Genomic DNA, 18,989 nt, shown 5'->3' on the forward strand with positions numbered 1-18,989 from the left:
TTTTAAACTGTCTCCGCCACTGACAACCACCACCAGCAGCAGCGGTGGCGGCAGCGTCAAGGCAAATCCCAACCTCTAATTTACTGAGCTATTGCATTTTGACACTGCTCATAGTATTCCATTTCAATTTCACAGTGACTGGGGGTGTTGAAGGGCGGGAGGGAGGGAGGGAGAGAGAGAGAGAGAGAGAGAGAGAGATAACAAGAGAAAGAGGGAGAGAGAGAAACCCAGCAGTAATCTCTGGTTTGTGTCAGTGTGGGGCAGGTGCAGATGCATAATGCAAATTCTCCCACATTTTTCTTGAGTTATTTATTTATTTATTTATTTTCTGCTCTGCCTCACGATCAGTGTTGAGAAAAGTACAACGCACGGGGGCAGGATAAGAAGGAAGAATGAAATGATCTGTGAAAAATTCTCACTGCTCACTGCTCGCCTTCTGCAGGGTCAGGGTCTTTTACCACTGTGACCTTTCCCCCTTGTGGGTTGGATGATGTACTAACAGACATAGTCAAAGAGGACCTATGACCTGGTGTGATAAAAATCATACCGCAAACAACAGCACCCTGAAAACATGAAATAGGCCGACTAAAGTCTGCCGGCTTAAATATCTTTTCTCTATGAGGCTGTGAAGCTCTGTTGGCAACTCAAAGGAACCTCATCCGCTTTACGTTTCCCTTTTGCTCATCTGCTGAAGAAACACATTTCAAATGTCACCCTGAAATTAGTGATTAGTATGCTCTAGCTTGGCATCATTTCTGATAACATGTCATTGAAAGGTCCCCTAACATAGCCCAGTTAGTTTTGTGATTGATATGAATATGTAATCAAAACAGACTTATCAGCAGTGATGAATGTGACTAGAATAGGTGATGTTATGTTGTACTATATCAGAGTATTTTGCAGCCGATGTCAATTGCATTGAATTGTTCACAGTTTATTTATATTGTAAGGCCTGTCTTGTTTAATAGGAGCAAGTGTGAGACAATGTGAGCGAGGGAGTGTGAGTGAATATGAATTAATTCAGCTCAGTTTCTTCTTTTACATGATTGAATTGGAAATTAGCAATGGCTTCTCTCTTGCACTGCCTTCTGAAAGCCTTTTTTGTGCATAATGTGAAATGTTCAATCATTTCATTCTCACTTTCATTCCTCTCCTCCTTATTCCTCTCTCGCCAGACAACTGGAACAAAACCTCTCATCCTTTTACCAAGAAGGAGTACGGCAAGTGGGAGCTTTACCTCCCGCCGAGACGAGACAAGACCCCAGCCGTTGCCCACGAGTCCAAACTCAAGGTGCCAGCACTTTTCACTCTCTCTAGAGAGAATCACCCTCTGACAACGGTCATAAGACGACTTGTATATACTGTGCAACTGATAGTGGCATAAGGACTATGTGAAATGAGTTTATTGCACCTTACTGCGTAAGCCATACAGTTCTTGCCCCCCAGTCTATAGCATAGGGTGTGAGCAGACTTGAGACCCTGTGGGGGTGGGGTGGGATGGGGGGTTGTTATGGATGTCTTGGGGAAGAGAGGTGAGCTGCTGTCTTCTCCTTGGCTGACAGTGTAGCTGCAGGAGAGATTAGCCTCTCCTGCACGGAGGGAAACAGCAGGAGACAAAAGTGAGAAGATTTGCTGCCTTAAAAGTTAGGAAATGCAGAATGAAGAGTGTGTGGACTGTCTGACTCATCGAGGGCAAATGAGTTCAGACGAGAGTGTCATTATTATGCTTTATATCCAGATGGCTGGTGATCGTGGGTTGAATCAGGCTCTGATTCAGCATGGGTTGCATGCAGAGAAATGTGAACACGACTATCAATTATAACTGGTATTGGAATAGATAGATTAAACAAATCAATAATATATACTATGTATGATTCATGTTTATGACTACGTCTGTGTGCATGAAATATAGCTGTGGGAATCATTATGAAGAGTGTTTTGGAATCTTGCTAAACATGATGGCTATGTAAATCAATACCTTGCCACATTACAGTCCGAGTTTGTTTGCTGGATCTCAGTTTTGACCTTGTCACGAGCATGATGAAGACCTCGGCTTCAGCAGGTGCATGTTAATATGGGCTAGCCGCAGTCATATTCACAGCCCAGAAGGACACAACGATGTAAGGTGTGTGTGTGTGTGTCTGTGGTGGGGGGTTGGAGAGACAGGGGGTAGTAGTGGACAGGCCTTTCTCCCTGAGGGTGTTTGGCAGAGCACTGGGCCTTCGTAGAGACCAGAGCCACTTGACTTGGCACTTTTGGGTTAATCACCAGCCGACGACACGGACGCAGCAGATGGGCCACCCGGCACAAGGTTGCGCCATGCCAACGCTGACCACGGGCACTCTGTCCAACCCAGCTGCCCCGCGCCGTGGTGACTCAGGGGGCCGCAGTGGAGAATGCCACGCTCCCGCATCGCCCGTGGAAACCAGTCCATCGCGGACTCTCTAATCACGTAGATGAAGCCTCAAGACGATTGGCCTTCAGCTGTCCACCCTGTGCTGAAATGTCATTGAAACACGACTAAAACATTTCAGTTGGATTTAGAGTCCATTTTCCGGCCATTCCAAATTTTTGTCTGTGATAGATCCATTTTGTCTACTATGGAAAGCTTGCAAATTGTAAGCCATGAGTTTTTAGGCAGTGAAGTGGTAATAGATATAGCCTCATGCCCCCGACATTTCACTGACTCTAAAAACCCTCCACTGGCTCTCTAGTGCACTGAGCTCCAGAATGGCAGAATTTGTAAAATGTTTCTCAAAAAAGTGATCAGGCAAAGCACATTATTTTAATGTGATTCAAATGAAACCACAAGGCATCATAGAAGAGTGCAATCCTTTAACAAAACATAGCAATCAAGAAAATAATGAGATGGGCCTGAAAAATCACGTCACGGTCACCACCCAGCAAACAATTTTTGGTTCGGGGAACATTCTACTTTCAGGAGAGGTAGGCCCACTGCTTGGGCTGCCTGCAAACGAGTCTTGCACAATAGCATGGTGTGAAATCTCATTTGTAGAAATATCAGCTTCTCTCACATCAGAAAGAGGTTGCAAAGATGTTGGCAAATCAGTATTATCAGAAGCTTCATCTGTGTTAACATTAACATCATCGTCTCTTACATCAGAAAACTCAGGGTTGTTAGGAATTTCGTCTGTGTTAAAGAAGCCCTATGCAACAATTTTAGCAAAAATTGCCTTAATTATGCAGGTTGAGAGTCGTTCTGATGGTTCTACAACACTTTTTGGGTCGTTTGGTGGGTGCTTCGTCTCCCCCTAGTGCTTCTCCGCGGAAAAACTGAATATGCAACTTTCTGGTCGCGGTCCGAATACATCCGGATGTAACTCAGCGGAAGTATCCATTCTCGCCTCGAAAATGTAGTCAGATTGTAGTTTCTAAGAAGACTGCAAAACGGACCCCGACTTGGCTTTGTTGCTGTTGAAATTGTAAGTAGCCTACCCTTGGGTGAACTTCGTTTTTTAATGTGGTTTGATAGTCTCTTGAACAATGTGTTTGCTCGACTGTTTTATTGTGAGCCCTGTATGTGTTTAGCTTGGTTTCTTGATGGCTAGCTCGCTAGCTAGTGGGGGTTTAGCGTAGCAGTCTTGCTACCGAAGCTGCAGGGGGAGCTATGTCGTGAAAAATGCGAGCCCAAAACAGGCGAAAACCCAGAAACAGTAAGGAATAACCAGACCTGCATAGGGCTTGTTTAACAGCAACATCTGTCACATCAGCAGGTATTCTCACTGAAGTGCGAAGTCGCTCAATTTCCTCCATTTTCTTTGTAAATAGCAAAGACATAATGCCTTCCATAATTTGAAGCCGTTTTTGTTTTGGTTTAGTCATTCCAGTATTAACCCACCAATAATATCTTTCATTTTTGCTAGAGTCAACTTTGATACCTTTACTTTCTAGTTTGTGTAGTATGCCATTTGCATCTATTGCAGACAATAAAAGCACTTCACCTAATGTCGACAGTTGGTCGTGTTCGTTGTACGCATAATGGAGAGGGCGAAGTTTCTGGATGTTTTTGGTGAAATTTTTACGTATAAAGGTTAGTCACGTGTTGGCTGTGAAATATCAATCAACAATCCGTAATATGTGTTTCCAAAGGATTATCTCTCTATCAAAAGCTGTAATCATAGGCTATAGGCCTTAGGATTTGAAAGTAATTGTGGTGAATAATTACTTAATATTAATCTTAGACTGGCGAACTTCAGGAAAAACTCAGGAATCAAGTTTATTCTATTACAAGCAGAGAGAGTACAAAAAAGGTCTATGGTCTATGTAGGCCTAGCCCAGGCCTGAAAGGCCTAGGTTGGCCTGTAGCCAACTCCTCCTCTCCTCAGTTCTCCATGTTCTAATCTGACAATCCAAAATCTGACAAACATTTCAGTTTAGTTACTTTTAAATGCTTTAAACAAAGAACAAAATGGCGCCAAGAACAAGCCCACATGATTGGTTCTCCAGTTGGCATCAGACACACCTACTCACACCCACTTCACACCTATCTGAATAGCATGAGGAGAGATATCTTATATATCAGAAATATCACTTATAGAATGTTCCAAACATTCTCACAATCAAATCATTACAATCCTTGTACTGAGACTATCACAATGATACTGAACATGAATACATTTACATTTCATGACACATGGATACATTATATCAAGGTAACATCCTTTGTCCTGTGTACCTGAACTACTACATTAGCATTCCATTGGGGGAGGGGATGGTGTCTTTGTTTAAAACCAAGAAGGGTTACATGGCTAACTGAAAGTAGTCTTGAAGTTAAATTATTATCCATTTTAACCATAAATTTATTGCTATCAGATTCAACCCCAACACCTTTAGCAATATTTCTTAGTTCAGGGACGGGTTAACATACTGAGTTTGGCATCGCCTGCCCGTTCATTGACCTTGACAATTTAACCGTAATCAGCCTGGGCCCAGGATTCACTCAGAGGTTCAATGACTTGGTGCAATTACAGAAGACGGTTCAGTGATTGTGCTTGGTTTAACGAGCGCTCAATATATATACCGTTTAATTAAGAATTCACTCATTCATTGCTGAGGTATCTGATTAAGCAGATTCCTTACTAGAAATATAATCTCCGGAAAGTAAAGCTACAAATTACCAATTAACATAACAATTTATTGTAATGCCAGGAATAATCATCATGAATAATGTGTGTGCATTTTGCTATACGTCTTTTTGCTATAAGATTTTGCTATAAGAATATCGGATCACCTACTCACCAAATTAAGCATCCAGAACTTAGGTCATCACATGAAAACGTTTACGGAAAGGGGTCGCCACTGAAAGGCGTGAAAAATCACGTCACGGTCACCACTAAAAGGGGAGAAATCGGCACAAACAAAGCGTGCTTCTCACAAAGGAAGAGTTTGCGGTGGCCACTCCTTTTTTTTTTTTGGACTTTTTATGCCTTTAATGATAGGACAGTGGAGAGTGACAGGAAGCGAATGGGAGAGAGAGCAGGGGTGGGATCCGGAAAGGACCACGGGGCGGGAATCGAACCCGGGTCGCCGGCATCCGGTGCAGGTGCCCCAGCCAGTTGTGCCACAGCTGGGGCCAGCCACTTACCTTTTCACGTGTACAATGGACAGGCTGGTGAAGAGTTAAATGGTAATGTTATTATTACAAACTCGATTAATCTGACTCCATTTAATTAATTATTTCAAATTATTAATTTGTATCTTGAATCAATTACCAAGTAACTAGTTTATCGCCATGGCATGGCATACTACGAGAATTAGAGATATATGATTGGTGAACAATTTATTTAGGAGATAAACCTTAACACTTTGAGTGCCAAAAACGCAATATTGCATTTTTAATTTTTAATTGCAATTTAACTGAAATAGATGACGATCGGAAAATCATGACGCACGATCTGGACATTTTATCTTGACATTTAACATAACTCGGCTTTTGATGGTTGCCACTTTGGGTCGAATCAATGACGTATGTACGTCAGGTCAAAACCAGGCAATTTATTTCCGTGGGTTTATCACTAGGTGGCAGTCTCGCCAGGTCTCGCTAGGTCACTTCCCGGAAACTTTACAGGCAGCACTTCTCAGGTGCTGAAGAGGAAAATTAAAAAGTTGAAGAAAAAGATATTGCAGCAGGTGCGCTTTCGCCAGACAACACTGGATGAGTCCACCTTTCTACTAAGACAAGTTGACTCTAACCACGACAATCAGGGGAGACCAGAATCACACAATCAGGGGAGACCACACGCCAGGTCAACAATGATCTAGATCAGTGATTCTTAAACTAGGGGTCGCCAAAAACTTCCATGGGGTCGCCAATTATTTTCTGTATTCAGTCTGAAATTATTATTAGGTGAAACAAAGGAAAATTATATTGGCCTTTTCTGCCTTTTTCTTATTTACACGCAGTTAAGAGAAGAGAGAGAAATGTTTTCGTCTTTCAACGAGATCTGGTTCAGTCTATGGGCTACTGGTCCGCTGATAGAAACAATGTAACTATCTGCTCCCACTATGCAAACTCAACTTGTTCCCGCTATTTTAAGTAAAACAAAACAAAAGACATAGGTAGCCTACTAGCCAAAATGGACAGGTGGCTGCTTAAAAAATGAACAAAAGCTCGGAAGTGCCATCTACCAGTGCATCTACTCCTCCGTGATCCTCAGATGGGACAAGTCTACAGGCCGGTGAGAATAAAAAAGAACAAACGGCGCGATCGGCTTTATCAGAAAGAATTTCTGAAATATGCATTCACTTGCCAAGTTAAAGATAACCTCGACCACCCACAATGTGTGATTTGCGGCGATGTTCTGGCGAATGAGAGCTTAAAACCTGTCAAAATGAAAGACATCTCAAAATACAGATGTCGGCTCAGCACCGTGGAGGAAAATCTCTGTCGCCGTATGCAGCATTCCTCCTAGAATTAACTTGCTATGTTCACGGAAGCATGCCCACCCTTCCCATTGAAATTGTTAAAGATAGTAAAATTAGAAAAGGGAAATAAAAAATACTGTTATTGTTATCGCCATAAATATAATTAATGTAACGTTGTAGGCCTAATGCTGCATGTGTATGTGTGTGCGTGCTTGTGTGTGCGCGCGCGCTAGCACATATCGCTCTGATCTGATATGGCGGCAGCCTACACTTGTTTAATCGTGATTGTTTGGTTTTCTCGGTTCTTGTTCATATGGAGTAAATAAAACAAATGACTTTGCTTTCTAGTTTTTGCTTGATTTAGTTGTTAACGTTTGAGGGGGGTATTTGAGTAAGGACTTAGAATGGGTTTGGGGAAAGTGGGGTCGCCAGACCTCGCCATACTTTTTTGTGGGGTCGCCAGACAAAAAGTTTAAGAACCACTGATCTAGATTGCTGGTACTCTGGGCCAAAGCTTCCGAAAACAGCGTGGCATTCAAAGTGTTAAAAGGTAAATGTAATCAAGATCACTTCAGTTGAATGTAAAAGTAAACTCACATAGTCTACTCAGCATAAGCTTCCCCACAGCCTTGGTAGCAGGAAAGAAGAGAGCACCTCTCACCAAGTCACTCTGCTTTATCCCAAAGATAATTTAAATATGCAAGGTCCTCCCAACTGGCCTGCAGGACATTGGTCACTTGGTGTGAAAACATGCATACAGACTGCAGTGTATTTCTTAGTCCACAACTATGCACAGATACATTAGATTGTAATGCAATCATGGTCAGACTGTTGCCCACATTACAAGTATTCATTTAAGACCAAACATGAATGTATTATTCACAACATACATTTACAGTGATTGCAGAGGTAACCATCAGAGTAGTTGCTCTGGTGGATTTGAGTTTTGCTGTATGCTAATTAGTTTAGCTTGGCCTCCTGTGTAGTGAAGGGGAAGTCCTTTGATCAAAACACAAGCAGATTATAATTTCTCCTTTGACACAAATCTTAAGAGTTCAGAATATTTTCCTGTGGTCCAAGGCAGGCCCAGGATTGAGAACAGAGTGGCGAGAGCAGAGGCCAAATGGCCACTACTGTACAGTATATGCATGAGCGGGGGTGTTGGGAATCCTGGCCCACAGATGTAAATTGACTGCAAAAGGTAGTGATGGGAAAATGAAGCTTTGGTGAACCACTAAACCACAGCAGTGTGAAGCTAGCAACACTAATGAAAAAATCCAATATGGCTGCCACATGTAGATTTTTCAACATAAAAGTCCTTACCCAAACCAGTATATGTAACCAAAAATATTGGTTTGCTAAGGACTTTTATGTTGAAAAATGGTTGTGTGGCGGCCATTTTTTTGCTTTTCAGCTAGTGTCGCTAGGTTCACACTCCAGTGGTTCACCAAAGCTTCATTTGCCCATCACTAGCAAAAGGCATTTGGTTATGAAATTGTCTTTTCTGTTTCAAGAACGCAAAAGGTTGGCAAAAAGACTGGTCTTACAGTCCCCATTCAAAAGTTCACATACCCCTAGTTCTTAACTCATTGAATGCCAAGCTGTTTTCGGAAGCTTTGTCCTAGAGTGCCAGCTATCTAGACCATTGTTGATGATTTTTGTACAGCCACAGCATATTCTGTGTTATAGCTATGAACACATACAATGGCTCGTTTAAAAGGTGAGACTTTAAGCTCTCAGTGGGTGCAAACCGTGTATTTCTACACGCCTCTGTTCCTGAGAAATCCCAAGCTAAACAGTGGATAGTTTTCATAAAAATCGCAGAAATGGAGATATGACGTCTTTCATGAAATATGAAGTGTTGCCTGTAAACTTTCCGAACCTTCACTTTTTTCTGTAGCCACTGAAGGGTCGACTTGGCCTTGGGGTCGTCGTCATGTTGGAAAGTCTAAATGCACAGCTTTTGGGCTGATGAGCGCAAATGCTTCATTCATCTTGCCATACTGCCAAATTTTGACTAAAATGCCAAATTTTGACTAAATTCCCTGTGCCTTGGTAGCTCACACTAGCCTGGTCCTAACAGACTCTCGTACGTACATTTCATTTGTACAGGGACTCTGGCCACTTTCCATTTCCAAGCGTTAACTTCCTTGAAGGGAGGTACTCTGTTGAAGTTTAAAACTCATGTTCAATGCTCAAAATAGCGCACAACCTCAACGTCATCGTTCTCAGGCTCTCCCTCTGTTCACTGATTGGACAGGTAAAATTTGGCCTGCGAATATACCTCCCCCAGACGACGTACTGAAGGAAAATGACAGTTGAGCGGAAGTACGTAGGAGGGCGGAGCCAGGCTAAGCTCACACACCCCCATGGGATTCACCTCCATGCTTCACTGTAGGGTTGGTGTACTTTTCATCATAGGCCTGGTGGACTCCTCTCCAAATGTAGCGTTTATGGTTTGGACCAAAAAGTTCTTGGTCTCATCACTCCAAATGACTTCTGTTCTGTTCCAGAAGTTCTGAAGCACGTCTAGGTGCTGTTTGGCATATTGTAAGCTTGCTGTTTAGTGGCATTAACGCAGTAATTGCCTTTTCTAGCAATCCGACAGTGCAGCCCATTTTTGTTCAAGTGCCTCCTTATTGTGGATCTTGAAGCAGTCGCACTACTTTATCGCACTGAAGCCTGTATTTCAGCTGAAGTAGCTTGAGGGTTTTTCTTGAGGGTTTTTCTTTGCATCCTGACCAATTTTCCTGGCAGTTGAGGCTGAAATCTTTGTTGGTCAGCCGGAGCGTGGCTTGGAATCTTTAGGATGTGCTTTGACATGTATGCTTTATTCCCACTATGGGTGGGCACACTAGTAACACTCACAGTCAACCTAAATAAAAGATTTAAGATGGCATAACTCAGCTGCTTAGAGTGTAAGTCTGAGGATTTTACTCTCATGATTCCAAAGTGTTGACATAATCAAATATACTTGTAAGGGTGTGTATTTGACAGTATTGGCTGAACTTATATACAGATACAATATGGATACAATGTTGGATTGTGTCTTTATAGTAAACTTTAACATGTGCTGGTGGGTAGATGCAGTTAAATGTTAGGTGAATGCTGGTAAGTGAAGTTATGGCACACCATTTAGGCTTATTTTGCCCAATTGTGTTGCACATCAATGTCTTCCCTGATGATGGCAGTTTAATGTACTGCTATCTGCTACTGTCTATTGTTCAACTGTGAGAAATGCAAGATACTGTATGTCTGCAAAATGCTCCATAGTTTTATGTATACTGAACTTGGATGGATACAGTATTCAAAAAAATTATTTGTTTTAGCTTATATTGATTGAATAAATCATTTTTTGGCTACCCGTAATTATTTATTTCCTCAAATATTTTGAGTAAGTGTGACTGGTCGGATTTACAGTGAATATGCAATAATAAATGGCTTCATCTGACTACTATCCCTAAATAGAATAAAGGTTTTCTGTATGATCCATCATATTTTCCACAAACTGGCAAATATTTAGCAAATCCTGCCAGTACACTTGTATGCCCAACTGTATGTAGCTATGCTGTGTGTATGTAGCTATGCTACACAGTTGTGGGAGTACACAGATATGGTCATCAAGGTGCTCCTGCCTACAGACCTTTTAAGGTGGCATAACAAGTATTTATGTCATGTTATAGAACATGCATTCTAGCAAAGGCTGTATCTGAAAGAGACATAGCTGTATAATGTATAGCCTACTGTATTAATGCATCTCATATCAGAGCACATGCATTTCACACACGCATATACATATGCGCACACACACACACACACACACACACGTACGTATGTATACATGAATTTATGTATGTACGTATGTATTTCTTTTTTTCCTTTTGGGGCAAACTGCTTTGAAGGCTGCATTTGAACTGCGGGGTGCATTAGAATGTCTCAGAATCACTCTGAGCAGTCAAGCAGTGAGAATGTGTCAGGTCGCTTCTGCTGAGCACAAGGCGTTACAAAAGTGCTGTCAGGTAGCGTGGTCGGGGGGGGGGGGTCTTTGATGGAAGTAAAATCTAATTAGAGTTTTTGATGCTGTGTTGACATTGAAAAATGCCCAGCTTACTTCTTGTGCTCAACAAAAATTGGATCACGTATTCAGTCTAAATGAAAGTAATGGTAATTTGCTAACTCTTGAACTCTAGTCGCTTTTAGCATGCAATGTATACCTGCATATTCTGTGATGATGCAAGCAGAAGATAAATGTGCACATACAAATGGGCCATTTGTTTTTCAAAAGGCAAACATAACAGTGAAGACATGCTGATGAATCTAAAGACACCAAAAAAAAGAAACTCCACTGGCAGTTGAATTTTTTATCTGGTGATGTCAGGAGGTTACATAAAAATAATTGAATTGATATGGACTGCAATCATACATAGATGATCACTAAAATTTCTGCAGTGTTACGTGGCCAAAATTAAATGTGACTTTGAATTGAGAGATCTGGTACTAAATTAAGTTTAGCTGCCATACTCATGGATTTCCTTCCAGTATCATGTAATGATGATTCACAGCCACCAGGCTTTCTTCAGAAAAAAAAATCCAAAGATTCAGCAACTGCTCGTCTTTTATTCGTATGTTATTGGGTCGTAAAAGGGGTTTGCTTTCAATATTGCACCAAATATGATCTACCAGATGCCTCAACAACAAGGCCAAGATGCCCCAACCCTAGTTTATGTCTGCACATGTGTGTGAAGTCTGTGGGGGGACTAAAAGGAGCTTTCCCTAATAGTTACAACAATATCATGTCTTTACCGACAATGTTTGCTGTTATTTGCGCCTGTTTGGAAAATGGCCATGATGCATACAGATGATTCCTCCACCCATGGTCGTCTCATTTCTTTTCCTGAGCCTAACATCCATCTGTGCGAGACATGACAACTTCTCCTTTTTTCCTCGGTGCGCCCACGCTTTAGCCACACATCCATAGGAGGTAGACTGCCGCTCGGCTCTCATTGATGTGCGCCAATCTTTAAGGCCTCCCTCGAGAGGCCGAGAACAGCAATTAAGCCATTCTCTCCGCATGCCATGCCTCCCCGCCCTAATCTGACATCATCAGACATTGACCACCTCTGCATGCGTCAAACAGTTGTCCAGATGAAACAGGGCATGTACCTCACCTGCTGCCCATCGGTTTACCATGCTGACATGAGTCATATTTTTGTGTTGTGAAGGCCTGCAACCAAAACTGTGTACTCTCTCAGAGTGAAGTTGTCGTGTAGTTAATTGGGTAACTAAAAGCAATGGGTGTGATTTGGGCTGGACATTTTGGTGGATTGTGGGACTCGTATGACTATTACTGAAAAAAAAAAGAATGGAGTCTTTATTGTAAACATTATTGTATAACTGAAAATAATTGTTCTGGTTTTCACTAATTTTACTCTCCTTTGTGTCCAGCTTGTTATATTAACCAAAGAGGGAGAATACGTATTCCGGATATCCCCCTGGGCCAAGTACGTCACAAAAAGGCTGGATTCCGTTACATATGATTGGATTCACTGGGATCCGATGCACCCTTACATGGTAAGGTTAACAGTGGGGGACTATGGAATGCTTCAGAGAGTTCATAGAAATGAAAAGGAGTTACTAGTTGACAGTGTGATTGGCTTATTATGGATTCATTAATATCTCTGGCAGTAAAAGGCACATGAGTGATCATTTCATTATGGTAAGTGAAGGTAAGGCCAATCAAAGGCTCCTGATGTGATGTGCTTGCTGGCTACTGGTGGTGAAAAGAAGAAAGAACGTATCATGCAATGAATGTTACATGACAACTTATTAAGAAATCATAGAGAGGAAATCTACTGATTGAGCTTTTAAGAGAGAGAGAGGTATGAGTCTAAATAGTAATATTATTATTTTTAATTTATGAATTTATCTATTCATTCATCTATGTATGTCTGTACCTGCTTTGACAACACAAAACTCTTGTCATGTCAACGATGCACAAATATCACAAATGTTTGTGATTATTATTTGAATTGTGTTTCTGTTGTTCTGTCTTAACTTCAAATTTGTACACATTTTTATCCTTTCTTAATGTGTGTATGTACGAGCTTGGGCAATAATGTCACTGTGACGTTCGTGCCAATAACGCTTTATTGAATTGAATTGAATGAACAGACTTATTTGTGAGAGAAAGAGACCTGACAGTGCTTTCCTTATGGGTCATGTCCAGCACCAGCATGCCCGGCCCCAAAAGCCTCGCAGTCTTCGCATCTATGAGGCTCACGTGGGCATCGCCTCGTCCGAGCAGAAGATCGCCACCTACAAAAACTTCACACTCAACGTGCTTCCCCGCATTAAGGATTTGGGTGAGTTCTGGCGAGATCATTGGCCACATGACCTTAATTAATCTGTGAGATATAAAGCCCTCCTGTGTGATCACCTGTTAGACCATTTTGTGTGTGTGTGTGTGTGTGTGTGTGTGTGTGTGTGTGTGTGTGTGTGTGTGTGTGTGTGTGAATGTACTGTATGTGTGTGCCATGCTTGGTGCCAGCCAGGTCTCCCAGCTGGCTCTTGTACATGATAGCTTGGCCATCGCAGGGCAGCTCCCCAGCACAGTAACAGGATTTCATACCTGTTACTCGACATGTGTGTGTGTGCCACTTGGCCCTCAAAGCCCACTGGTTTCCCTCAACACCTGTGCATTTGGATGTGTATTTCTCTCTCTCTTTCTCCCTCTCTCTTTCTCAACAACATTTACTGTGACATGCATGTGTTAATTGAAATATTATTTAACACAGTTGTTGTTATTGGTCAACCATGAGAAGACCTGATGTCCGGTGAGCGAATAGCTCAGAGCAGAGAGGTCATAGGGTAGTTGTGTGTGTCTGTTCTCCGGGTGTCCTTGCTAGCCTGGCTGGCTGGAGCACTCTGTGGACTGCCTCGTATGCCCTGTATTTTTCCTCGTTCCAGAATGCACGAGTCCTGCTGTGTTGTTTTGTTTGACCATGTTCGTGCAAGACGTGGCGTGTGTGTGTGCGTGTGTGTGTGTGAACTATGACGCTGGTATTTAGCAGAGTTGTTTTGTTTCAAAGGCAAGAATGTGTTGGAGAATATGACATTTGATGAAGCACTGTTGATTTTGATTGTGACATCCCATTTGAGTACCATTAATAATTTGAAATCAAACTGTTTAACATGCATATTCATATACTACTATATGAACTGATATGTATCCTAATAGTTATATAGCACTAGCTTATTCTTAATTGCAATATAGATTGTATAATGTATAATGCAAGTACAGTCAATATATAAACAGTGTGGAATTGGCCTGTATTTCCACATTCTTTCTCTTAAACTAGAAGACATTTCCCACCGAGTTTGGCAGGCCAGCATTGTAGATCAGGCAGGCAGTTGCAGTAAGTGGGTCATTGTTGGCCTCGGTGGTCATCCCCTCTGAGTCTCTGTGATATGCTTAAGGCTGTTCCCGCAGATGCTGTTGTCTTATTCTGTGGTTCAAACAGTTCTTATTCTCACAGACAGACCTGGCTATAACTGGATTGGTCACAAGGCTGAGCCCTTCAGGCCAGCTCCAGTAGAGAGGCTAGAAGGATAGGCTCTGAATTCTCTCTCTCTAATCCCTCAGATATCCTTCTTTCTATCTATCCATCCACCTATCCATCTGTGTAGTCTATATATATTGTTACACTTACATTAAACCTGAATTGAAATAATTTAAGGAGCCCTTTTTACTTATCTAACATCCCTTAACATTCTTGATGAGATTGAGTTTTTTGTTAATGATACTTCACCCACCTGGATGCAGTCACCAACATGAGTAAATCACTCACCTGGATGCAGTCACCTACACAAAAGCATTTCAAACAGCAGTGTCGTGTCCCTAATCCTATGCTTGTATCCTCGCAAGGCTACAACTGCATTCAGCTTATGGCAGTTATGGAGCATGCATATTATGCAAGCTTTGGGTACCAAGTCACCAACTTCTTCGCCGCCTCCAGGTAATATATTCAAACACTCATGATTGTTCCTATTATGCAGACAAAACAATTGAAATGACCTTGTGTTTCTTTTTATCAACTCAGTCTGGGTCTGCCGTGAATAATGGCGCTCAGTAATGCTTGTTTGTTTATTTTGTGGTTTGTTTTATAAGTCCCTGTGGTGTTCTTGTACTCCACAGCTCTGCAGATTCCATCTTCCTCCCATTTTAAATTTGTTTCTGGGGAGTATTTCAGAAATAAATCCCCTGAACCCTTAATCATAAGAATGACATCCTAAACATTATGGCAAATGCCACATGCTGGTATGACATTTTATGACAAAACAGTGGCATGCTGCCATTATTGGTTATATAATGCATTAAACAACTAGCTGCTAACCTACTCACTGCTGGCATGCAGCATTAGTTTTCGTACTTATGTCTTCAGGAAATGAGGTTGTCCATTGACTCCTTGTTTCACACTGCATTATCTGCTTGTACAAGAATCATTTAATTTCATTTAATTGAATGAGGCTCTATGTGGTCTACAGTAAAGTTCTTTCCTTTGCACGCCTTTTGGTGTTTTAATCCTCCAACGTCGTCTTCCAGGCAGCTCTGCATGGAAGGCACTAGGATTAGGCAAGGGTTAGGGTTAGGTGCCTTGAAGTCGATGGTCGCAGCGCTGCCTTGAAGTCGACGGTGGGGGCTTAAATCATCATCGAGCCCTTTGCACAGCCTCCACTAAACCTCTACAATGGCACATACAGTAGGACAAATACATACATTTCTTGTACATCTTGAATCCCAGTGGCTCAGAGTAGAGGGGCACGCTAGCTAGCTCCCAGTAGCCTACAGTGGTAGCCGTATAAGAGATTATACTGGACAGCTCTAAATGGCCTAGAGTAGCATACTACACTGGACAGCTCTCAATGGCCTAGAGTAGCATACTACACTGGATAGCTCCCAGCTATGGCACTGAAGCCAGCTATGCGTTCAAACCTCCCTTGATACTTAGGCTTATAAAACTATCAAGGGCATGGATCCTTCCTGCTGTATCTGCCTCTATTAATCCTGAAATAGAGTATGACAGCGGTGTGGAAGAACGGCAGTAAACACAAAAGACTATATATCTCAAATGAACTCCCATGAAATAATATTGCGTATTTGGTTGGAAGAGTAAACATAGTTTGAGTTTTTTCTATCAGCTCTCTGGTAGCCCATTGGTCTGTCCCGGCCAGTCCTCTCTGCCGGAGAAAGGCTAGATAAAGTGCAATGTATGCAGAGTAATTTCATCCATGATTGATCACTCAAAGACATTTAAAACCCAATCCTCTCTGGTTCGCGGAGGAAGCAGTAGGGGGATATTACCAGTGTATTTTCTCTCTCTCTCTTTCTCTCTCTCCCTCTCTTTCTTTCTTTTATCTATCTCTGTCCCTCTCTCTCTCTCCCTCTCTCTCTCGTTCTTTTATCTATCTCTGTCCCTCTCTCTCTCCCTCTCTCTCTTTCTCCCTTCATACCACTCTGTCTCCCTCTCTCTCTCTCTCTCTCTCCTTCTCTCCCTATCCCATTTCTCTCTCTTCCTCCGCCTCTCTGTGTTAAGAGAAAAGCATGTAATGAAAGCCGCAGGGGAGATGAAGGGCAGGGGAGGTTTGATCATACCTTTTCTCCCTAAGTCTCCAATCCAGTTTTTTATCCTGTGTGCGAGATTGAATATGTTTCCCAAATGCCTGTTGAATTTAGATTTTTATTTTTTTTAAGTTTTGGTATTAACTGCTTAATACAGTTGAATCCATATTCTGAAGCATTTATTTATTTTGTTTTGCACAAGAGATCACAAAGTATGTGGTGCTATAGCACAGATGGCAGTGAAAAATAATGAGGACTAAAGTATTTTGTTTTTTATCTCAGGGTTTTATGGTTGGTGTTATATGCCTGTAAAATATTTAATCACTTGTTTTATTATTTCATCAATCAGATTTTTCCATCTGTGCCTTATCTTCTACTCCCAGTATTTAGCACATTTTAGTGCATACACCTAGCCTCTTATCGTAATGCCAATACTACTGAGAACTGATTTACTACTGTATATGATTTCTTGGGACCCCTTGTGACTATACCCGCTTTAATCCCAGATCTTGAAACACTGTGGCTATATCATAGATCCAGTGTAACACTCTATCATTATTAGATATAACAGCAGTACATACATTATGAACCCAATCCTGTAATTATTCTGATCATTGATCTGTTACTCTTTGTTGATCTATATGTTATTTTACTAATGGCATACTTATTATGAGCCAAGCAATATAAAGTGAGGTGTTAAATTCTGTGCAGTATCCACCCATCCATTCTGATGCAGCTCTTCGTGTGTGTGTGTGTGTGTGTGTGTGTGTGTGTGTGTGTGCGTGTGTGTGTGTGTGTGTGTGTGTTTTTTGCCCCTCAGTCGCTTTGGGACTCCTGAGGACCTGAAGAGGCTGGTGGACACTGCCCACTCCCTGGGCCTGGCCGTCGTTCTGGACGTGGTCCACAGTCACGCCTCCAGCAACACAGACGACGGCCTCAACCAGTTCGACGGCACTGACTCGTGCTTCTTCCACGCCGGGTCGCGGGGCAAGCACTCACACTGGGGCAGCCGCCTCTTCAACTACTCCAGGTGAGAGAGACGACCGGACAGTGTACTTCTTCTGCCTTAATCTGGGGACGTTTTCTATTACCTTTCTATTACGAAACATTATGCTTATGGCCTTTAGGGCAACAAAGTTTCCCTCGTAATCGCTTCCTATGGTTCTTATATAGTCCTTAGCCAATTTCACAGGTTCTAATTCAACCCTCTCAATCTTCAGGAAACAGCTGAAGACCCTACCTGATATGCTTTGATCAAATATGGCTAACAGCTGGTCTCAGCTCTTCCTGTATATCTGGTAGCATCTGTTGTTTGGTCAAACCCTCTCGGATGGTTCCGTGGATGGCAAAAGGTCTGGTCTTTCTTCAGGGTCTGAAGAAATAAACCAGCCTATATTTGTCTTCATTGGAAGCTTAAAAAATTGCTCACATTAAGTTGTCATCTAGAACAATACTAGAGTATTCTACTATCGTGTAGTCATAGACAAAATTAAATCTGCCAGTGCCACCACTTCGTGACATAACGTCTTAATCTAGACGCGTCTATATGCTCATGATGTGTTGGAATGTGTTGCCAGTTTCACATTCTGCAGAATCCCTCTCCATCTTCAGAGGGCAGCTGAAGATCTGACTCTTTTGTGATCATCTCTGCACCTGACACGCTTTTATCCCCCTGCTTTAAAAAATGAGTCTTTCTCTTACAGTTTCACTACCTTTCAACTTCATAGCCTCCTGGGTCTTCCGTCTGGTGAGAGTGAGGTGTGATTTTATGGCACTTTTCTTTTTATGTTTCTTTCTATGAACTTTAAATTCCTTGAGTTCTATCTCAGTTTTACAGTGACCTCGGATAAAAAAGAAAACACTGCCAAATTCATAAATGAAAATGAAGTTCATGAACTGCAGCACCTATCTATGATATAAAGTCACTAGACTGCCTTTATAAAGTTACTGCATATAGAAGTTTCCTGAAGAACAGAAGTTTACCTTAACTGGAACGATTCTCGGAGTCTATTTTATGGTGTTGTTTCAAAATCAATTTGCCCTCAACTACACAGCTGATAGATCACACCACCATTAGAGTGTTTGTACCTCCAGCCCAGCTTCTCCTTAATGAGACCATTAACGACGGGGAAGACGAAAAAGAAGTGTAACAACCCCGTAGGAGGACAGGCATTGCCTCACCAACAACAATCCATGTTGAGTCTTTTCATCCGAGGTCCGTGGGTGGTCACTGCTGTATCACCGTGATGAGTCTCGCGTATGAACTTGAAAAGAGGAGCGTGTGACGGGAACGCTTTGTGTCCACGCCCGTCTCTGCCCTGCTGTTAGTGTGTGCCGTCGGCCTCGTGATGTGGCGCCGTGTCGTGAAGTGAGTGACTTCCTTTGTGATTGCTCAGGTGTCACTCAATCCCTCTCTCCCTCCCTCTCTCTTCCCCTCTCTTCCACCCTCTCTCCATCCCTTCTGCACTAATGGGCCCTTGCATTG

The 18,989-nt window shown here is 42.2% G+C and overlaps 1 protein-coding gene across 1 annotated transcript in view; it reads left to right on the forward strand.

Annotated features, from left to right (window-relative positions):
- gbe1a (glucan (1,4-alpha-), branching enzyme 1a) overlaps positions 1 to 18,989 on the forward strand; it is a 56,817-nt gene that overhangs the window by 14,010 nt on the left and 23,818 nt on the right. The window contains exons 3-7 of the mRNA XM_076273775.1: positions 1,176 to 1,291; positions 12,331 to 12,456; positions 13,112 to 13,247; positions 14,810 to 14,900; positions 17,325 to 17,534. Coding sequence (XP_076129890.1) covers positions 1,176 to 1,291; positions 12,331 to 12,456; positions 13,112 to 13,247; positions 14,810 to 14,900; positions 17,325 to 17,534 — 679 coding nt within the window. The remainder of the gene's footprint in view (positions 1 to 1,175; positions 1,292 to 12,330; positions 12,457 to 13,111; positions 13,248 to 14,809; positions 14,901 to 17,324; positions 17,535 to 18,989) is intronic.

The sequence above is a fragment of the Alosa pseudoharengus genome, unplaced genomic scaffold (assembly GCF_046254945.1).
Source record: "Alosa pseudoharengus isolate Yale_2024_CS ecotype anadromous, Long Island Sound unplaced genomic scaffold, YU_APseudo_1.1 YU_APseudo_1.1_scf_8, whole genome shotgun sequence".
Lineage (NCBI taxonomy): Eukaryota > Metazoa > Chordata > Actinopteri > Clupeiformes > Clupeidae > Alosa > Alosa pseudoharengus.